The 15,966-nt window shown below is 39.1% G+C and overlaps 1 protein-coding gene across 1 annotated transcript in view; it reads right to left on the bottom strand.

Moving 5' to 3' along the window:
* The window catches only part of LOC143155339 (E3 ubiquitin-protein ligase MIB1-like), a 575,890-nt gene that overhangs the window by 556,730 nt on the left and 3,194 nt on the right, over positions 1–15,966 (bottom strand). Inside the window, exons 7-8 of the mRNA XM_076327964.1 lie at positions 15,659–15,900; positions 15,296–15,493 (exon numbers count right to left, since the gene is read on the bottom strand). Of these exons, the coding sequence (XP_076184079.1) occupies positions 15,296–15,493; positions 15,659–15,900 (440 nt within the window). The remainder of the gene's footprint in view (positions 1–15,295; positions 15,494–15,658; positions 15,901–15,966) is intronic.

Below are 15,966 nucleotides of genomic sequence, written 5' to 3'. Positions count from 1 at the left end.
AATTTGTCCCCTTACATGACAGCCAATGCATTTTAATACGTTTCCCGCCTCTCATTTCGCTGACAGGACGAACCCGATGAAAGCGGCTGTGTTCCTTCGGGAACGTCGAGAAATTTCCCGGTGGAGTACCGGGAATTTTAAATTTTCTGAAAGACGAAGAACGTCACCGTCTTGCACGGCGTTCAACCAACGACGCAACTTTTCGCCTTTTACGTGGAGCGCGTTTACCGGATTTTTCCATTATGGCAAACTTTGATCGAATCGTTAACACTGACGCCACACGGAGACCGATCGGATGCTACTATCAAAAGCAGAACACGAGAAAGAGCCGGCTTGTATAGCTCGCAGCTGAAAACACGAATCCCGGCTCGAGAGGAATTTGAATACCCACCACATTTGAAACTACTTGGCAGCATCGAACATTAATCGATTACATTTTCAATCGATCGACCGATCTAATCAATTGCAACGAAATTGAACCACGATTGAAAAATCAGATTCTAATTGCAATTGAAAAACTGTTAGCTTTCGTTTTTTTACGTCACGATTCGTTCTTTCTTGGAAATGAAATACTTTCGGTCAACGAACGTGTCGATTTTTAGAAATATTTCCAAGTATATATAAAATTCGGAAATTGATGCGAAATTTACAAAAAAAATTGCGACCGAAATGGATATATCCAATATACGGAAAGTTTCGACTCTTCAATTGTTAATTGTAATTTTAAGAGAATTGCTACCGCAATAGATCGATTGTAATTGCTGCACGTAATTGATATTCGCGATTAAAAAATTTAATTATTAATTGTCAATTCGATTACATTTTGCTCAACGGTAGTATACTATATTTGGTATCCGTTGCAAATATTGGAATATTGTAAAACGGAAAAAAGTGAACGGATGAAACATCGTTTTTAATTGACCAAACTTCACTTGCACAATTGACAACAATGGAAGAATAGCGCCATTGTACGAAATGACGAATTTTTGAAATTTTTTAACTTTTTAAATACTTGACAAACGTTGCGAAAAGAAGTATCGTTTTACAAGCGTTGAATAAAAAAATAGTGCGGACTATATTTAAGATTCTATCTTGGTTACAACGCTTTCACTGTGTCTCGTAAATAGAATGAGCTACGTGAACCGTTATGCAGAAAATTCTGCGATACATCAAAATGATTCTGTACACTACAAACTCGTTTTATTACTTCGGAAGTTGTTTATCGCGAAAGTGAACGTTTAAAACTTTTCCTCCTGACGATCCCTTCCATCTTATATACACACACCATAAAATAATCATTTGCCTTTCAAAATAGTAAGACACTTGTAACTTACGACTACTTTTATTATACCCTTGAATATCGTCCTCGGAAAGATAATTCCAAGCGTAATTATGCAATTATGAAACACTGCAATACGAAAATTATCGAAATCTATCAAAATCTATCGAAATCTATCGAAATAATTCGATGGTATTCGATAGTGTAATTTCGAAATAGTCTCACACGCATATTTCGTATCAAATATTTAATGTAAACAAATTTTACGAAACACATGTACGTTACACTTTAATAAAAATATTGTTGACTAAAAGTAGTCGTATTCCATTTAATATTGCTACTTCGAAACGTTCGAGAATAAAAGAACTTTACAGATAAAACTACACTTGTACACACTTCTTATAAATTTATCAACGTTGTAAATATACAAACATTCCAAATTTCTTTTAAATTTTAAAAATTCTCCTAAAAATTCAGCTTTCGTACCCGCGCCGTTTCGCACTCCAACTATTACGGAATACATTTTCTAAAGATAACGAAAGAAATACGGAGGGATATCTTTATGGAAAACTTACATGTCGGTTTAACAAATGACGACAGAATCAAAGCCTTAAAGGGAACACTCGGGACCCATGAATCTTTTGCGAACTCTCGTGATCAATGGGCCACAGAGAAACTTCAAATCCTATAGTATAAAATTATGTAAAATTTTCCCTAGGAAAGAAGTTTCCCGAAGTTAAAAGAGCTTACAACATCGCTATGTATGCGCAGAATGCGCGCAACTTTCTCCGAGAAGCTCTCTTACCGCGAATTTTCACAGCAATGTAACAGCAGAAGATCCAAGCTATCGTAGTAATCCGCGAAAAAATATACAAGTTGTAAAACTTCCAGGAAGGGAGCCGAGGAAAACACGTGCGTAAACTTCCCCGGGAGTTAAATATTTTAATGATTGTTGCAAAGAACGATTTGTCGAGTTTATCCGTCCCCTTTTCAGCAACTTTTATCGTGTTAAAGATGAAGCACCTTAAAGGGAACGTTACATTACTTTCGCGGTGCTGCGAGTAACGAGTAAAGTGATACTTGAATTTCTCGGGATAACACGTAACGATGTTAAATTTATTTCGAACAATCGCACCTAAAACAGACGGTTCGAATTCTCGGTTATTTGAACGTTTTAACCGTGCGTTTAACATTTTACGAAATGTTCGAATTCGAGTAAGAATTCGAAACGTTGCTGGTAAAGTAATAATCGATTCGACAGTTTGCCACAGACCTCGGAATAGTATACGAGCTGTGTACGTGTAAATGGTGTCGCAGACCACTCCTCCCGCTCAAGATCGAATCTAGATAACTCTGTCAACGTATCCCGAAATTAATTATAAAAGCTCCTTTCGGGAGCAATAATACTGTTGTACGGCGCAAAGTAGACAGGCCGCGAGCACCCGCGCGCTTTGGAAATCTTTTTATTGCCCGCGACACCATAAACTGGGATCTTGGACAGCTCATGCGACTGAAACCGACTATGGGTCATTCGAGCAATTAGCTGCAGAAGGCTGATTGGCGAGAACCCCAGGAAAATCAGAAATTGTATCTCTCTTTGGTCGTTCACCGCTCAAACGTGTCATACTCCCAAACAGTATCGTAATTACTAGGTTGTTCGATAAGTTTTGTCGTTTTTTCCGTTGTAAAATAATACTACGACACTTCAACTTTAAACAACCGTGGATATACGAACGTGTCGACGGATCTACACGAAACTTCGCACATGTTCATCAAAAAGTAGTATCGTCTTTAGAAAAATAAAACGATGGATCTAATAGCGTAATTTCTTATCGAACGACAAAACTTATCGAGCAATTAAACATGGGGAAGGAGATAAAGGAGCGTATGATCCCCTCCCTTGTGAGGGAATTAAGAAAATTTGTTCAATATTCACCGAAAATAAAAAAATGATAACTCTCCGTATTTGAAAGATCTCCACGGAGCAAGGTATCATTAAAGAGTTTTACGTTTTCCAACATTTGTTGGTAAACTTTAGCCGACGTTTAGACACTGGCTCTACACAGATGAATATTGATAACTCCGTCGTACGATACTCCTCAGCGGCCATTATGAAGGCGGCGATGATAACATTGAACCCCTGGGACCTTTCCATGAACTTTGTAGAAGCTGCGGGTATTAATTCTGTCGTTTCGTCTGCTAAATATCCATTCTGTCGTGAACATCTTTTTTCAAGTAAACAAAGTGTTTTGTAACCGCTTTTCCCGTAAATTTTCTAATTCGGAAAGTCTGCACGCTAAATAGTGCCTGTCGAAATGTTCTTTTCGCGTGTCGCAAAAATGTTCACGCTTGAAAACTCGATAAACGTAACTTCGAGAAACGTAATCTTGCTATTATCGGATATACCTAACGAACTGACCACTTTTGAGAAATTTTCAGTTTTTCAGTTTAACGATCAGATCCAGAATTTTTCATCAAAAAAACACTGGTGACTCTACCATTTTATTTGCACAACAAACTTTCATCTTGCTCGGCTAAGATTAACTCGTCGATTAATCTATCGAAACGCCTATCGAAGCAACAATTTTCACGTAACTCGCTTTAAACGTCCGGGACCATCGCTTCATTTTTATGAGCTTTGCTAATTAATTGTCCGTCATTCCGAAACACGCTATCCACGCGTATTACAATTAATCTTCTCTTTGTATCAAGGATTATCGGTGCACGTAGGCAAATACCGATCGAAGCGATATTGATTGAATGCTTTGACTAAAATGTTACCGTGACAAAGCATGGCGATCAAACGTTGTCTCAAAGCTGAAAGCTACCATTATTCCCTCTATATTGACACTTTCAAACAAAATGTTTACACTCGGCTATGAACCCAGTGTTACGCAGTTCTCTAATTTACAGAGGAATGCTGACCACCTCATTGCCAACAATAAACCAGACGCCTATGTCTTCGAAAGCACACGAAGGGTAATAAAAGCGTACACATTTGCGATCAAAGACATTCTAATCAAGAATTATGCTGCGTTGGAATATTTGTTGTGTTAACTCTCCTAACATGTTCTTACATTAAAGGAAATTTACATTAAAGGAAATCGTGTCCTACATATCGACTAAAATTTACTAGCTAAACCAGAACATTTTCGAAGGGTCCTAGATCAATAAAATTGTCGGACTATCAGCGATTTTAAACAAACGAAATACAAACGTCACGATGAAAGATCGTATTGGTAAACACGGAAAGGAAGAACAAACAATGTTGCAACTCCCAATAGGCTGAAGAATCGTCAGGATCTACGTCTAACCTATGAAAGAAATTCATTTTCAAAAGGCAGCTGCAGAGTCACCGTTTCGAGAGATTCTGCGCGTGATTGATAAACACGAAAAGGAAGAACAAACAATGTTGCAACTCCCAATAGGCTGAAGAATCGTCAGGATCTACGTCTAACCTATGAAAGAAATTCATTTTCAAAAGGCAGCTGCAGAGTCACCGTTTCGAGAGATTCTGCGCGGTGGAAACTCCGGACTAGCATAAACACGCTCAAGTTTTGGGGGTTGAGTGCAGCAGCCCGTCACTTGCACGGCCGCCATTCTACAAAGGAACCCTCCCCCTAAGTACTTGAGTACAGCAGGCACCGTCGACTAAGAGTTTGTTGCTGTTTCTTGTTTCCAAGCTGCCACTACTACTGAAGAGCTCCTAATGCCCGGTGTAAGTTTAACGCTGGTTGTCGGCTCGTACGAAGCACCTTGCATTGTTATTACAGCTTTCGATAAACACTTTCGACCTCGTTTCATTGCCAACGTTAAACGAAAGGGAACTGACTTTAAAGGACCGCTTCGAAAATTTTACGTACACTGAAATCGGTCGCGAACGATTCTTAATAAAATATTTTTTTTCCCGTCCAAGTATCCTGTAAACGTTTCGAGCCACCTGACTTGTCGTTTATGTTTATAACCGACGCACCGGTATCGACTATGAACTTTTCGATGAAAGACTACCTCGTCTGCTCCGACGAAACTGTGGAAGAAAAGATTTTTTTTTTTAAATTCGTTGTACACGTTCACGGAAAATTCCAAAGCATAGAATACAATTTTTTGTACACAAGTATAAAATCGTACGATTACTTGCAAGATTTAAAAACCGAGTGGTCGTTAATAATCCACGAAGTGGACGCGACCTCAAACCCGGAATTAAAACACAAGAATCTGAAAATTAAACAAAAGCTTTCTTCGTTCGGTATATTTTATATTGTTCGCGCTTGCAATAAAACTTTACCTATATTTTCTCGTGATACAATTTTTGTTATCAATGTTTACCGTTTCTTGGTCACGATATAGGTAGAATGTTCTACAGAATTGCTGGTAATTGAAAACCCTCGGTAACTTTGCGGTTTCTATTCAACGGAAAGCAGCGTTACGGGTCCGCGTATGCCGTTACATGTTTCAAATTCAGCTTTCGCATTCGGAGCCAAAAATTTCTTCCTTCCCTGTTAACGTAGCCTCGTTTCGAATTTATCTTTTCAGGAAAATCCTTCTACACGCGAATCCCCGTTCTACGAGAAAACACGAGCTCCCGAACAGTGGTACAAGCGTAATAAAAGCAACCCAAGGAGAAAGCATTTTATGCTGTCCCGTAGACGTTTCTGTGCGCGGTGGTTGAAGGTTTCGAGGGAAGGTTCACAATCGGTATGAAAAATAGGTAAATTTGCCTCGCCGCGTTAAAATTACTGATTCTACGGCCGACGGACTGGAACGAAGGTGCGGTAATGGTTATGTTCTATTATATTCAAATGGTGAACACTTGGGGAACGCTTTCAAGTGTTCTCCCGGAGCCATGCTACAAAAGATGACTACCGTGCTAACCACTGTTCTAGACCATGGAGTACAGCCCGTAACTGTAAAAATAATCAACGTGTACCCCGTCTACTTCGCTACTAACAGCGTAATACCCTGGTCGTTTTACGATCCTCTTTTGCCCGACATTTCAAACTCGCCAACGCGCAGCGAATGCACCCGTGCAGCGCGCAGCGTTCCTGTCGAGGTCCTTCACGTGGACCAACTACTTACACTGGCTCCAAAAAGTATTTTCACGTTGTATTATAAGGAAATTCTTCTTACCGACAAACATTGTATCATGTACGGCCCGGTATGCTTTATACGCGCACAAACTTTCGTCAGAATCAAACTTGTGGGTTAAGGGAACTTCCTCCTCGTAATATAATGTACAAATACTTTTTGAATCTACTGTACGTGCAAGACCAACTTAAATTCCGAGCTGACAAAAATTCTACCACGGAATAACTAACTTCACGTGCGTGCGTGCGTGCGTGCGTTCGTGCGTCTGTATTGAAGTCGTTTACATGGAATAAACGTTTTCATCGCGGAGTCAATTTTAAATTTCCTCCGATAACAAGATTACCCGCGCCGCGTTTAAATTTTGTTTTATAGGTCTTTTACTGCGGACGTATCGCGCGGAAAATTATCTGCGAATGAGTTCACCGCGTTGTCGTCTACTTTACAATAGACCGAGCGAGACACTGGAAACTTTGCTCGTCTGGAATTTTCATTCCGGTACGTACGAAATTGTGCGGTTTAAAAGGGACGTGGAGCGAGTTCTACACTTGCGCGGTTTGTTCGTTTTAAAACTCTTCCGGGTATGTCCAATTGTACAAATACAATGTATTTTTAATTAACCCCTACGCTTACAATGTCGTGCGAGACTCGTGGTAAGGAATTTGGGGCATAAGAACCACAATCTTGTCCACGTTCGTACGTTGAAATATATTTTCTTGAGAATATTACAAAGTAACCCTTGTACCATGTTTTCGAAAAAAAAATTTACCGTTCAGGAGGACAGCGAACGTTGCGAGTGTTGTGACCGACCTTGCTATCGATTATGACTGGATTTCTTGTGATAGATTTGGTGAAATCGAAGAATGAGATACGAACATAAAAATACTCCATTTTTAAATCATTAGCGAGTAAAAAGTCATGTCGATCTTTGAACAATTTGACCAGCGTCTAAAATGAGTAAATAACGAATACAATATTTTATACACCGTTCAAAATAATGTATATTCGCTAAATAAAATATTCGATAGCGCAAAACTTAAGAAGCTTCGTAAATTAAACGTTTCACCAGCGTCTAAAATGAGTAAATAACGAATACAATATTTTATACACCGTTGAAAATAATCTATATTCGCTAAATAAAATATTCGATAGCGCAAAACTTAAGAAGCTTCGTAAATGAAACATTTGATAAAAACTTGACAATTGAGTATTAAATCTGATTTCTTTCGTTCCCGACAGTTAGTTTTATATTTATTTCCTACGTTTGTAAATCTCCATTATTCTCAAGGAGAATCGAAGAAACACGACTCACCTACTATAAACTGTTAGCTACTGCACTATTCAAACGTTCGCTCGGTGGGCAACCTTTGAAAAAGGTATTTTATAAAGAATCCGAAGGATACAGCGAAATCCGAGGATTCTCCTCACGAAGGTGCATAAAGAATGAAAAAGAATATGTCTTGGGAGTGTAATGGCAGATCTTGCTGTAAAAGTAAAGTGTTAAATCCATTTATACCGAGAATCTATTGAAGTATTTATATAAAACGTTCTGCCCAAGTCCATGAGGGATTGGCCAGAGACCAGGGGTTGCTTCTTCCAACGAGGAACTTATTTTCTATTTTGAAAGTAGCTACACAGCAATGCATACTGAGGAGTAACGCGCGGACTTGTATACCGGTACTTGTATACATTGCGTAAAAGAAATATCTATCGAGCCTGAATCTTACTAATGCTTTTCCGAATAAAAATTATACTTAACAGCTGAAAAAGCGAGAAAAACGGATGTCAAACGTTTGGCGTCTCGTTTTAGAAATACTGTCCACTTTTGAAAAATCTGTTACGCGAAATGACAAAATACAAATAGATATCCATTTACTACATAGAGAAACAAAGATACAAAATTATACGAGTACACGAGTCTTCGTGAACGTGATTTGTAAATTTGTACACTATAATGTGCATGATAAAAGTTTCGACTTTACACGATGTATTTTATCGCACAAATGACACTACTCTGGAAAAGATAGGACCAACACCGTATCACAATATTCCGCGTTTCGTACGTTTCATCCTTCCAAACGTAAAACTACCGTAAGATAATAACAGAGGAAAAATGTTAATTCAAAGAGAATACAAATTCGTATTTAAGCTAAATTGTACCCACGACGATGCTTTATTTGCCTTGGCATCGTTGTAAAACGAGTTTTAAGAGCCAACATTTTACGTAGCGATCCAGGAACCAATTTTCTTCCCGAGTTTACCCACAGATGGTTCCATTGTCAAGTCTTTTCCGAGGGGAATATTATCTCTGTCGGCGACTACAAATTTCGAAGCACTGTCGACTCCTAATCAGCGTATCGTCCTTTGTCCGACCAGGAACAATGTGTTCGATCTTGCCTAACGAAATACAACGTTCTTTGGACCCACCGTTATCAAATCCTGTCTAAATTCTATGGTAACGAACAAAATCGACAATTAAATGGATAAAATTACCAATTTGTGTTGTGTGCGACCCATTATGCAAACTTTCGTTAAAATCGATCTTGTAAGTTAGAGGCATTTCCTTATAATATAGCACGCGAGTAGTATTTCGAGCCACTGTACTCCCTTCGAAGTGTTACACCCCCCCCTGAAAGTAAAGAGGATATTACTCCCAATAGGGTCAAACAGTGTAGCGATTGTTGAAGATTTACAAACAAGAACCTGTTAAATATTTTCTCCAGTCGCGGAGCAAATATAAATCACTCATCGACGCGAGTGGCAATAATCTAGATTTACGAGCACGATTGTTCCACCCTTGCTCTTCTAGCAAAAGTAGAGCGTAACACTTCACTCGTGACTCGAATTCACACACACAAACACACACACACACACATACACCCGTCCAGTCGTGCACCAGTTGAATTATCTATCTTCGACGTAACCCTTTCGAGCGATCAGACACAGGAGCGCTATTCTTCGCGCGCAAGCGGACATTTTCTTCCAGGGTGTGCAAGCCAAGAGCGTTACTTCTGTCGACTTTGCACCGAGGGGAATATTGTCGCTGTCAGCGAATATGTTTTATAGCAGCATCACGCCAGGATGCGGCTCTAGCAGGTACGGCGCGGCTGCGAGATAGATTGAGTGAAGAGAGGAAAAAGGGAGAGGGAAAAAGAAGGATGGAGTGGGGATGAGGTGAAGAAAGAGAGCAAGAGAGAAGAAGATGAAAAAAAAAAGATGCCGTATACCATCGGGCTAGGTGGGTATTGGATTTGTAATAGGGGCCATACGGGCTATAGGCACACCGCTCCTCCAACCCCTCCTCCTCTATCTTCCACCACCGACCCACCCGACCCTCCCATCCCGTCAACTCCACCTCGTCCCATGTCGAAATTGCGAACCATTTTCTCGGATAGAAGACGTCGCAGCGGCGCAAAGTCTCCTGGCTCGACTGAATCCATTATTCGCACGAGAAAGCAAAGGGCTACCGGGTGTTCCCGTTTTTTACTTTCTCGGAGACCTCCCTCCATGCCGGGGTTCACCGACGCGCACAAAAACGACAGAACGACGAGGAACCGTACTCGCGTTTCGTCACCGCGACCGCGATCGTGTCACCGCTCGTGTCACGGGAACTCCTTAGTTAACGTATCAACCAAGTCCAAGAGCACTCCTTGGTTAATCCACGACACGGGTGTTCCCGTTTTTTACTTTCTCGGAACGTGAGCCCTCCCTCCATGACGGGGTTCATCGACACGCACAAAAACGACAGAACGACGAGGAACCGTACTCGCGTTTCGTCACCGCGACCGCGATCGTGTCACCGCTCGTGTCACGGGAACTCCTTAGTTAACGTATCAACCAAGTCCAAGAGCACTCCTTGGTTAATCCACGACACGGGTGTTCCCGTTTTTTACTTTCTCGGAACGTGAGCCCTCCCTCCATGACGGGGTTCATCGACACGCACAAAAACGACAGAACGACGAGGAACCGTACTCGCGTTTCGTCACCGCGACCGCGATCGTGTCACCGCTCGTGTCACGGGAACTCCTTAGTTAACCCATTTGCATCCAAGCGCGGAATAATACGCGAGTCTACGACTCCCATTTTACCATTTGCAACAGACCACGTTTAATCATTTCTGAGAACTTTTTCGTTCCATTAGTTTGATACACATCGGTGTATTCTAAATAAGTTTTACTCTATTGTGAAAATCTTTGAAACTGCCACTACGAGTGTCGCGGCACGCAAAAATCCGCGCGGCACGCAAAAAACACTATGCGAAGGTGCAAAAAAGCCTATAAAAAAATATTTTTTTATTTTATCGACACGATGCTGCTGAACAGTTACGTAATCTTTAAAAATCATGAGCAAGATCGAGCGTTTTATGTGTATAAACAGCTATTAGCCAAAGAAATTGTTGATAAATATTTAGCCAACGTAAATGTAAATAAAACACCTGTCAATGATTCCATTACGCGATTTACTGGCAGACATTTTCCTGTACGGATACCTGTAACTCGAGCACTTTAAAGAATTCCACGAAAATTAATTCATTTTAATTTAAATAAGTTTATTCTATGTATAAAGAAATATTTGTTCTTACTTCTTTGTAAAAAAAAAAGAAAAATGTAAAATGCGATATTTGCTATATAATATTGTGTATTAATCGTTTTAAACAGTGTATCGTTAATAAACTCCATAAATAATTTTGATGCTCGTTACTGCACATACGATCAACCGCTCACGGTGATACGGGTCAGTCGTCGGTTGATGTTTGAACGCGGCAGCTTAAGCAGACCGATGATGCAAATGGGTTAACGTATCAACCAAGTCCAAGACCACTCCTTGGTTAATCCACAACACGCGAAAAGAACATTTCGACAGACACTATTTAGGGTACAATCTTTCCGAATTACAAAACCTTGTCCAAGCAACGACTAATTTCGCTTTAGACGTAGAAATCGACGATTGGTCAAAGCTTTGCCGTAACGACGGGCAGAAGGCTATTTCTTCGTATGGTTTTACGATCGTTAAGGTGTAAAAAAATCACAGTTTCGCGACCACGGACACCAATGCAGATTACCACCGGTTCATTCTCGGGATTTATTTAACCATACCGGTTCAACGTAGCGAACACAATCGGCCTCGATTATGGCGTACGCGGTAGTCCTGCTAGGGCTCGTAAAATAAAGTGGTCTCGGTTGGAACACCATGTCCGAGAGATTGAGTTGCTCGGCGTCACGGGAGGATACGGTTCCGTGGGGGAACCGATTAATCCTCATTGGTTAGAATTCGCGCGATTGTACACACTTTATGACACTTTTGTTTGCGTGCACGACCATTCGTTCTCGCACCTGCTACGCAACGAAGAACGATACGGCTTCGCGACTAAACGAAAATATTACAACATCCTGTACGATACGCGATAACACATTTTTCACTATATATTCAAGGTAAGACGAACGTCTTTCTCTCGACGCTTAAATTACCAAAGACCCACTTACGAATTATTAGCTTGTTCGGAAAGTCATTTCGTTTTCCGAAATGGAGAGTACATAATTTAATGGAAAGTTTGTACACTCTAAAAAAATCGTGTTTCATTTTCACCAAAAGAAAAACGAAATGACTTTCCGAACAATAATTTATCTTTCTCCATTCTTAATTTCAAAGATGCGTAAGCGGTCTGGTACAAATTGAAATACGTTCACAGTCGGTAGTTCTAGTGTTAATAAAATACGATACGCTCAACTTTTTTCAAAGTTACACAAATCCAGCGAGAAACGGACCTTCTGCGAATTTCTCAAGACTTTTTCAAACATTCGAGACTTTTCAAACATTTGAGAATTTCCAGATATTTGAGACTTTCGAAACTATTTCGATCCGAAGACGGTTTCGAAGTAATCCAAAACTCGACATTCTCGACTTGCTCGAGATCGTGCCGTTACTTTTTGCGAACGAAATGGCAACGATGGTTTTGAAACGTTGGTGCGTGTAAACAAGTTTCTAAAAAATCGTATTCCCCGAATAACACGAAAATATAAAATTTGTATACTGCCGCGGTACGTTGGTCGGTTGACCAGCGAGCACCGCTTAAAAACATGGTTGATTTACGTTTACTGTTAATTTATACCATTTCGCACGGTGATTATGAAAATGAGAGGAAGCATTACCTAAACTTTCTTAATTACTTTCCCTACCTGTAAAAGAGCGTTACGCGAAAAGAAGACTTTGCGATAATTTATCGTTATCACCCGTGCGCCTGTGTTTTAAGGAATTTCTAATAACCCCGTTTAATTGATTCCTTCGACGATTTTCAAACCCAAACAGCTTCTTCTTCGGAGTTCGAAGATGCAGATGAACTCTAGATGCAAATTTTACAAATTGACAAAATACATTGTAACGGATAAAAAGATCTTATCGAGCAGATCTCCCAAAAGTGATATTTCACAAGTATATGTCCACCACTTTATATTTATATGAATTTTTGCGGTTGTCGATCGGTGAAATATTTCCTACTTATTCGTGGACACCCTATATACACCCTATATAATATTATTTTAATGCCATTGTCCCATCAACGAGTCAACATCGCTGTTACGTTATTACGTTTACCGCTTGAACAATGACGTTGCAAATATCAACTCGTTGTAAATATTTTCCCTCCGGGTGAAACGTTTCGTTGCGATGGTGACTCAAAATCGAGATCGGTACGCCATCTCGAAAGTATAAAAAAAAAAAAGAAACAAGAACAGCGAGGAACGAAGGAGGCCGAGTCACCGGCGTATGCCAGGCACGTGAGTGTTGTTTATCGCAGAAAACGCTCCCGGTTGTCCTCAGGTTCGAATTGTTTCGAAGGAAAATAGGGATCCCTCGGTGTTATATCCCATTACCCGGACACCACACCAGATATACAGAGCGCGACTTGATTATGCGCAACACGTATTCTCAAACACAATCCCGCGACACTCGTAACGCAGGTGGAATTCGAGGTTTCCTCCAGGCAGATAACTGCATTAATTAAGTCTCCTGCAAATGAGGAGATACCCGTGTAACAAAGGTGAATTAACACTAATTCACGTTCGTGTGCATGTGACTCTCTATGCGCGACGACGTTCCACTCTCGAAACCAAAAACGAAAGACGAGTTCCGGGGCTAAGTAATTAACAACAGGGAGAACATTCACGGCGGGGATTGACGCGCGCGGGGGATTCACCAGGAAGCGGAAAAAAAAATAAAATAACCGTACGAGCTCGCTGAAACCGACTCCGTACGATTTCTCAATGTTCCGGTAAGCGTCGAATGTATTAGCTATTCAAGGTCGCGTCTTCGACCGTCAGTGATATCGAAACTAACTTCTCTCTTGTGGCGTCGCTACGGTCTTCCTTCGGATACGTGAACGGACACATTTAAACTTACGGAAGATCTAAACGACAGTCACTTACGGAGGATAAAATATCCACGATGAATATATTTACTTACAGAAGACTGTCACTGCGGTGATTGGGTTTATCTTCAAGCTGTCAATGAAACTTATTTTCATTTCCATTTCGCTCTTCTATTTACTGTTTCGCTCTTCTCTCGTAGATGTTTCTTTCATTAGTCCGATACATTTGTTTCTTTTTCTATCGACTCCGGGACAAACGATAAAGTGCGACAAACGTGGAATCAACTCAACGCGAAGAGACCAAAAATAATGCACCGGTGAAACGACGTGTACAATACACTGACGTGAACGATACTTGTCTATACTATCCAAAATGCTCCAGAATCATGGCTAAGTAGCTTGTGCATTCTACCGGATGTACCAATCGAATCTCAAAGAACGTTTATACATTTGCAGTAGCAACGACAAGTTTTTTTAAAACCAGTGTACCTCCTGCTTGTATAAAACGCCAATTTTTTACGAAATTTTGTTTGTTTATTACGATCCAATTTCAACCACTACTAAAAATTAAAGCTTTTTGCATTTGTCGTTATATTTATCTTCACGAGAGTACTGGTAATGTAGCGGCGATTTTTCCCCGATAAAAATAAGTCCAAACACGACCTCGTTCAAACAAGATGAATTTTATTTTACGTCATGTATTAAAATTCACTTTGACGGGTGTTGCGAACTAAGTTTCAATAACGAATTATTCGATCAAAAATAAAGATGGCTTATACAATCTTTTTCCTTAAACAAATTAATAAATTTCATAAACATATGTAAACATATCTACTCAATATCGGTGTAGTGTATTCAATTCGTATGGTCTAAAGAAATTAAAAATTCAACCAACCAAAATGTTAAAAGAAAAGAAAATTTTATACATATCTTTCTATAATTAAATATTAATTTTGTAGTTTCTAATAAAATTCATATATACAAAATACTGTCACGAATTCCGTAATTATGTATTGTACAAAACTATCACGAAAGTCTACTAATGAATGAACTCGGTATTATCAATAAGAATATTGTTACAAAATGTAACATTCTTTTAATGATACCCTAAATATAATATACTAATAATAAAGCAAAAAGTACATATCGAATTAAAATATCAATACGTTGTATTTTTAATTTCCTTTATTTTTTCTAAATTATTATACAGGAAACAATAAATGCACTAGTATATTATAATGCAAGTATGTAATACTTTTCCAAAAGCTAGAAAAGGGCTTATACTAATAAATATGTAACTGTTAAGCTATATAAGTTCAGTTAGTATTAACAATAATATTTAATTTGTAACTATGAGAGATCGCACATTTAAGATTAAAATCAATGAAGATCTCAGTTTATAATACTAAATATATTCAATTTGATATTTAGAAATAATTTTATTTTTAGTTCAATATTACTTTTAATTTAAATACTGAAAGATACTTTCATGTCAATAATTAAATTTCAAATACTATGTTACGTTTTTATACATACGATAAGAAAAAAAGATATATAAAATGTAAACTTACCTGTAAACTTGGATGGCAACCTAATTCCAGCAACGTGCGCACTACACCAGCATGTCCTTTGTTAACCGCGATATGGAGGGCAGTTTGACGTCTTTTATTTCTCGCATTTAAATCAGCTCCAGCACCAGCCAACAATGCCATTACACCCGGTTCATCTCCAAAAGCTGCATGATGTACAGCTCGATCTCCATCTTTATCCTAAATGTATCATATATATATATATATAATTTTAAATGCATCATTTTTTTAATTTAAATTCAAGCGGCACATAGACGTTGCTACAAAATATAAATACCTCCGCAATATTACATAAATATGTAAACATTTTTTTAAATACATAAACTTACAAAAAAAAATACTCACTTCAATCTCTACATCTGCCTTATAGCGGAGGAGAATTTTAATAACTTCTAAATGGCCATTTTGACTTGCAGCTTGTAAAGCAGTATGACCGGCAAATACACCGTTTACATCAGCTTCGGGTCTTTTCAAACATTCTTCGCATTTAACAGCATCGCCATTTGCGGCAGTTTTTACCAATTCTTCGTTAACGTCACCCGAGACGTGTGTTTCGAATAATTTCTTCAAAAGTGCCGATAAACGTTCTAAAAAAATAACCAATATTAAAATGATAATCTACTAAAAGTTCTAAAAGATAATATGAACAAATG

This window comes from Ptiloglossa arizonensis, chromosome 2 (assembly GCF_051014685.1).
Source record: "Ptiloglossa arizonensis isolate GNS036 chromosome 2, iyPtiAriz1_principal, whole genome shotgun sequence".
Taxonomy (NCBI): domain Eukaryota; kingdom Metazoa; phylum Arthropoda; class Insecta; order Hymenoptera; family Colletidae; genus Ptiloglossa; species Ptiloglossa arizonensis.
Note: the sequence above shows the minus strand (reverse complement) of the source record. Positions and strands in the feature narration are given on the sequence as shown.